Source organism: Phocoena sinus, chromosome 1, assembly GCF_008692025.1.
Source record: "Phocoena sinus isolate mPhoSin1 chromosome 1, mPhoSin1.pri, whole genome shotgun sequence".
NCBI classification, from domain to species: domain Eukaryota; kingdom Metazoa; phylum Chordata; class Mammalia; order Artiodactyla; family Phocoenidae; genus Phocoena; species Phocoena sinus.
Window position 1 is genome coordinate 126,452,834 of NC_045763.1, and position 7,524 is coordinate 126,460,357.

Genomic DNA, 7,524 nt, shown 5'->3' on the forward strand with positions numbered 1-7,524 from the left:
TACATTTTAAAGAATAAAGCAACATGAAGAATGAATAGCACATAGGATGAGTCAGGAGAGAGACCAATAACAACTTAATTAGACAAAGTGCCTAGTATCAGAAAATAAACTTGAATTGGGCAGTACATTTTAATAGCAACAATTTCTCACATCTACTTAATAGAAAGTCTTAAAACACCAACTTTTGGAAGTGAAGTAGCTTAGATAGTTTTTGCAGGAAAATGAATATAAGGTTCATAGGAAATGTTGGAGATACTTCTGGAGAACAAGGGACTTCAATCTTATGCTATAGACCCATTAAGAAAGGTATCAGGTTGGGGCTTCCCTGGTGGCGCAGTGGTTGAGAGTCGGCCTGCCGATGCAGGCGGCACGGGTTCGTGCCCCGGACCGGGAAGATCCCACATGCCGCGGAGCGGCTGGGCCCGTGAGCCATGGCAGCTGAGCCTGCGCGTCCGGAGCCTGTGCTCCGCAACGGGAGAGGCCACAACAGTGAGAGGCCCGCGTACCACAAAAAAATAAATAAATAAATAAAAGTTTAAAATATTAATACTGATTGTATATAGTCAGTGATATTACACAAGCATTCAATTATATTTTTGCACTTAGCTATTTTCAAATCTCTAAAAATGACTACATCTCTACAACAGAGTAAGTTAAATATTATATATATAAATTAAGTATATATTTTATATGTTTTGATACATTATGTATTACCTGTATTTTATATATTACATAAATATATAAAATGCATATAGCATATATATGTTTAACTTGTACCAGAACTATGGAAAACAAAGAATGAAATTTAAATTTACATATGTCAGAAAACCCTGGAGCCATTATGCATGTCTACAGAAATACATTTTAAAGAATAAAGCAACATGAAGAATGAATAGCACATAGGATGAGTCAGGAGAGAGACCAATAACAACTTAATTAGACAAAGTGCCTAGTATCAGAAAATAAACTTGAATTGGGCAGTACATTTTAATAGCAACAATTTCTCACATCTACTTAATAGAAAGTCTTAAAACACCAACTTTTGGAAGTGAAGTAGCTTAGATAGTTTTTGCAGGAAAATGAATATAAGGTTCATAGGAAATGTTGGAGATACTTCTGGAGAACAAGGGACTTCAATCTTATGCTATAGACCCATTAAGAAAGGTATCAGGTTGGGGCTTCCCTGGTGGCGCAGTGGTTGGGAGTCCGCCTGCAGATGCAGGGGACGCGGGTTCGTGCCCCGGTCCGGGAGGATCCCGCGTGCTGCGGAGCGGCTGGGCCCGTGAGCCATGGCCGCTGAGCCTGCGCGTCCGGAGCCTGTGCTCCGCAATGGGAGAGGCCGCAACAGTGAGAGGCCCGCATACCGCAAAAAAAAAAAAAAAAAAAAAAAAAGAAAGGTATCAGGTGAAATCACAGCAGAACACATAATATCCCTAATAACCATGTAGAAACTATGATGCATATCCACCTGGAATGGGGGGCTCTGCCTGACGCATCTTACAGAAGATATTATGGAAACAAAAGGTCCAGTAAAGGGCAATTAAATTATGAAAAGGCAATTATAAGGGGAGAAATTAGTCTCTAATCTTCAAATATAAGAGCAGGACAAAAAAAACTTTCTTTCCAAAGTTTACAAGATCATAAATGTTACAGATGAAAATAGGCACTGAACGACCAAACTAATATCGCTAACATTTAAATAAGTCCAGATCCAAGGAAAATAAAATATTTTGATGGAATAGGAAAAATGTATGAGATACATTATTCTATTGCATTTAGAATGAAACCCAAAATCCTTCCCTTCCTGCCTTTTGTGACAACATGGATGCAACTTGAGGGCATTATACTAAGTGAAATAAATCAGACAGAGAAAGACAAATACTGTATGATATCACTAATATGTGGAATCTAAAAAGCCAGACTTATAGAAACAGAGAGTAGAATGGTGAGTACCAGGAGCTGGGGGAAGGGGGAAATGGGGAGGTATTGGTCAAAGGATACAAACATCCAGTTAGAAGATGAATAAGTTCTGGGGATCTAATGTATATAGCATGGTTATTATAGTTAACAATGCTGTATTACATACTTGAAGATGCTAAAAGAATAGATTTTTTTTCCTCCAAAAGGATAGTAGCATGTTTAATAGCATTCTCGTATTACATTTCATTATTCATGGCCAGTCCTTGAATCAGGGGCTGGTCAATGTACAATGTAAACAGAAGGATACAATAGTGGCAACATTTTTTAATTCAATTTTTTGTTATACAGGTAATACCCGAATTCACTTCACTTGATAAAAAAATAAAACCACTGCAGTTCAGATTCAAATTCCCTTTGATCAGCTCCCCAAATCCAAAACTCTCCCCTAAACACAGAGGTGACCACTGTTACCAGCTTGTCTATATATTTGCCTAATATTTCCATAGAGAATACATAGTACTATCACGTGGGTTTGTATTTTGCTGGGGTTTTTTTTTTTTTACATACATTGGAAACTACAAATATTCTGCAACCAATTCTGCAACTAAATTCACTCAAAAAATTCTTATCTAAGTTGGTACATATAGATCTATAACAATCTCCTTAAATGCTACATAATATTCCCAGCATGGACACACCATCGTTTACTTAGCCATCTACCTATTGATAGACATTTAGGTAGTCTCCCATTACAAACAGCCCCTGTCAAAGGCTGGAGACTTCAATCTGGTCCGCCTGGTCCTATGTTCCTACCCCTTGCAAACAAGAAGATTTATCATTCACACTGTGTTAAGTACACAAAATAGCAAAAGTGTCCTTAGGAACATTTTATAACAAATTTATAGTAAATTTTTTTGTCAAAATCCTAGGTCCCACTAAGATGATTTTTTTTGTTTGTTTTTGACTTTTTTAAAATATACAATTGACATATATAACATTATATTACTTTCAGGTGCACAACATAATGATTTAGTATTAGTATATATTGCAAAATGATCACCACAATAAGTCTAAATAACACCGATCACCATACATGGTTACAAAATTTCTTCTTATGAGAACTGTTAAGGTCTGCTCACGTAGTGACTTTCAAATATGCAATAGAGCATTATTAACTATTGTCACCATGCTGTCCATTATATTCCCATGACATTTATTTTATAACCAGAAGTTTATACCTTTTGACCACCTTCGTCCCTTTCACTGACCCCTCCACCACTCTGCCTCTGGCAACCACCAATCTGTTCGAAGAGAGTAGATCTTAAATGTTCGCATCACAAAAAACAAATGGCGGGCTTCCCTGGTGGCTCAGTGGTTGAGAGTCCGCCTGCCGATGCAGGGGATACGGGTTCGTGCCCCGGTCCGGGAAGATCCCATGTGCCGCGGAGCGGCTGGGCCCGTGAGCCATGGCCGCTGAGCCTGCGCGTCCGGAGCCTGTGCTCCGCAACAGGAGAGGCCACAACAGTGAGAGGCCCGCGTACCACAAGAAAAAAAAAGAAGAAACGATAATTATCTAAGAGATGGAGGCAATCATTTTGTAATAGATAAGTGTATCAAATTAACAGATTGTACATCTTAAACTTACACAGTGTTATATGTCAATTATACCTCAATAAATCTAGGGGAAAAAAGAAAAGATGCGGGACAAAAAGGCAGAAAAAAGACAGGAAAAAAGATAAAGAGGAAAATTAAGGCGTTATATTAACCAGTTGCTATGCAGTTTTGCAAATACAACTGCTAAACAAGAATATAACAAGCTGTAGACTGCATTCGTAATAAAATATATAGGGGAAAATGTTTTAAGTTTCAGGTTTTTATTTTAGGCTCTATACTTTCTGATTCAGTTGTAGTAAATAAAATCCTGCCTAGCTTTCAAACTTTAGTTCCTCCAAGTTAGCAGTTCAAGTAACATAAAGAATTCTGGATGGGGAAGAAGCACGTGGCAAGACAGTAAGCCTATTTAGAAAAAAACTTTATAAAGTTGAAAACTGAAAAACAATTCATGGAATGAAATCCTGTTCTTTATTCAGCAATCATGAAACTCTCTTTGAAGGCTGTTTTAAAACAACACCAACTTTGAGACACTTATTTAGTCTAATTCTTGTGGAACATAGTTGATCATCTTTAAAGGCCTTATACTAGCAGTTCATCTTGGGTAACAGTATTCAAATCAATGCTCTATTTTAGAAGATACATAACATTCATATCTCTTTATTACTCAGAAGAGTCTTGGAATTATCTCTATTCTCTGTATGCACAAAAGTAAATAAATTGATGACTCTATTATATTCTTTACCTTAAACAGCATGCATGTGAGACATCCTTAACTACAGTTGCCCATCTCTGCTTCACAAGATACTGGTGATGCTAGAATTTGAAGCCAGAACCCAATTCTGGTGCTAGAAGCTAGAACTGTAACAAACCAGATGCAGACAATTTAATTGAAGAGCAAACAAACTCCATCCTCAGCTGCTTATGGAGACCATCAGCTTTCATGGAGTACAGATGCCCATGGCCAGACTGAACACGGAGAAAGGACATCCATTTCTCTCTTTTTCTAAAGGCCTACTCTTTCTTATAAAGGACTGACAGCAACTGACATAAGAGAAAGATTTGGATGCAGAAAGAAATTTGAAAATTCAACTCTAGTAAATTTTAGGCTTTCATTAAATTCAGAGTTTATCCTGCCACACAATAAGATTGTCACCAGGTCAAAGGAGGAAGAAGAAATCTGCATGCCTTGAGATTTCAACTATTTTGCCATTTAAAGTGTGTCTTGCTCAAAGTACATTTTACCTTGAACTTTGTGGATCACGAGTCACAGTAAGAAATATATTCTGCGTCATAACCCAGTACACATAACATACATACAATTTAAAACAAAAGTTTCATGAAAGCGACCCTTACTATACGCAATATGGTAATGTCTATTTCATGTGTCTTCTTTTTTAATGCTGGCTACATACCACAAACTAATTTCATGACCGAATAATGGGTCACAACTATAGTTTCAAAAACACTGCTGTAGTATATACACGTGGTCTGCCCTTTACCTACCTCTCTATCGGAATCTCACACTCCACCATACTCCCCCCACTGCTGTCACCCGCACACCACCTCATAACCTATCAATAATAGCGATTTCTTTTTCACATTAAACCATAAGATCAGTGCCTGCAATACTCGAAGCTCTTTTGATCTTTTTGCTAGTGCTGCCTAGAACCCTTCCCTCAGATCATCGCACTTTATCACTCAGACTTCAAGACAAAAGTCTCTTCCTCAGACGAGCCTTCATTGACCACGCAATTTCTCAAAGAGCCACCACACACAACTCGAGCCAGGACAGAGGGTGCGAGGAGGAGTTCACTGCTCTTAGGGTTGTTGGGGGGTCTGAATGACAGGCACCAAAAAACAGTATTTCACAAATATCTGAGTGCCTAACATGATATAAGCAATAGCAGTGAACAAAAGAAAGACCCATTCCTCTAACAGTTCACAGTTTAGCAAGTGTGACAAATCTATGAGCAAATAATTTCGACTGAATATGGTAAGTACAAATTTGAGGGGCCTCTGCGGTAACCAGGTAGAGATGTCCAGGAAACACCTAGGCCTTAACAGGTCTGAGATGAAACTGAAATTTAAGAATGAATGCTTAGGCATTAGTAGAATTCATGTGTGTGGATGAAATCAACCAAGGAAAATGTAGAGACTGAGAAGTGAAATTATTAAGGAGTGAGTCCCAGAAAATGACATTTTAAAAACAGGCAAAGCCAGTGGAAAAAAAGAGGGAATGAATAACCATGAGCTTCAGTTGTCAGAGAAGCTAAATAAAATAAATTTTGAGAAGAAATTACTGGATTTGGCACTTAAAAGGCCGTTCGAAATTTAAGCAAGAACGACTTCATGAAGCCATTAGAGAGGAATTCAGACAACAGAGTGTTGAGGACGTAAGTGACCGAGCAGAATTTGATACAAATGGAAGCACTATGCTTTCCAGCAGTTTACTGATCGATTGATGGGAGGACTGGATAAACACAGGAAGGGGAAGGGCTTTTGTTTTATTTCATTTTCTTAAGATGTATGACTTGAACACTGAGGAGAAGGAAATGGAGAGGAAGAGGCTGAAAGCACAGGAAAGAAAAACTATAACCTGAAGCAAAAGTCTTGTAAGGAGTGGAAGGGAATAAGATTTAGGGCAAAGATGGAAGCTTTATCCTTCAACACCTGTTTCTATCAACTAGAAACACAAGACCGAATGATGGGTAAAAAATAGAGATCAATATATAGGTTGGGGCATGAGGTTAAAGAAAATGACTGTTAGACTCTGTCATCTGCTTAGAATGGAGGGGAAGGGACAGGGTTTGTAAAGTGAGGGTGTGGAAAGGGCTCGGAAGGAAAAGGGCAGCAGAAGATTGGAGTAATAAAATGGATCGCTGAGTAGTACTGGAGAAGGGTGGTGGGTGGGTCTCTGCTAAGTTCATAGCTATACTCATCTGACAATAGTCATCTCTCTATCTTCCAGTTCCTTACCTGTAAATGTTTAAAATATTTGGTAATTAAGTGAATTAACTAGAACCCTGGTGTTTTCAAACACGGGACTGAATTATCTACAGGCTTTTTTAAAATGCAAATATGGAGCCCCATTCCTATTTATTCAGAATTTCTGGGGGTGAGGCTCTAGCAAGTGAATTTCCCAGAAGTGATCTTGAGGGGCATTCCTGTTAAAAAACACGGACCTAGAAGGTAATCAACTGGCTAGAAGAGAGCTAATGCAAAATACAGCTATTACTATATGGCCCTTAGACAGGGTGTGGGACAGTACTCGGCCACTCAAGAAAGCAAAGATTTCAGGAACTAGGGAGGTTCGGATCAGTAATGAGAAAGTTATACACACACCACAACATACTATTAAATGAAGCGCGTTAAGGTGAAGCTGGGAGCTTGAAAAACAAAAATGCAATGATGAAAAATGAAAACATTTTAAATGTTTGTTCGAAATAATCTCTCGCCTCAGACTATTAGACTCAGTGTCTTACCCCTAAACTTCCTGTCACATTACTCTCGAGGCTTAGCAGTACCAAAGTGGAATTCAGAGTGCTACAAGAAACAGGGAAAGAGGAAATTGCAGGGACTGCTCCTGGAAAGGGAGAAAGAGATAACGGCGTGAAGGCAGATGGGACGCGGACGCCTCTCAGTGCCCAGACAACCAAGGACCTGGGACGCGGAGTAAAGAAGACCCCGGAGCCGTTCTGGCCTCGCCTGGCACTCACCATCACCTCAGGATCTCAGCACAAGGAAACAGGTATGGTTGCGACAGGAAGTATACAGCACCAACACCAACGCCGGGTTACTCTGGCAACAGAGCTCCACCTACTGCCGTACTTTGCGTGGGCTGCCCTGCCCGCCCCTTCGTCCCTATTGGCTAAAAGTAAACTCAGCTCCGCCCATCCAATCGACAGGCCCGCCCTTTCACTCCGTCGCCTGGGGCGACGGAACACCGCCTACCTCGTGCCAGCATCATCACTTCCGTTTGGCCGATAGATA

At 39.6% G+C, this 7,524-nt stretch overlaps 1 protein-coding gene across 2 annotated transcripts in view; it reads right to left on the reverse strand.

Annotated features, from left to right (window-relative positions):
- NME7 (NME/NM23 family member 7) overlaps positions 1–7,479 on the reverse strand; it is a 266,701-nt gene extending 259,222 nt beyond the window's left edge. Inside the window, exon 1 of one of the 2 annotated variants that reach the window (XM_032631269.1) lies at positions 7,251–7,479. Coding sequence is in view for 1 of the 2 variants with exons in the window: in XM_032631265.1 (XP_032487156.1) it covers positions 7,251–7,253 (3 nt within the window). In the remaining variant the exon portion in view is untranslated. The remainder of the gene's footprint in view (positions 1–7,250) is intronic. The other variant, XM_032631265.1, reaches the window with a different exon arrangement.
- Between the last annotated feature and the right edge of the window lie 45 nt (positions 7,480–7,524).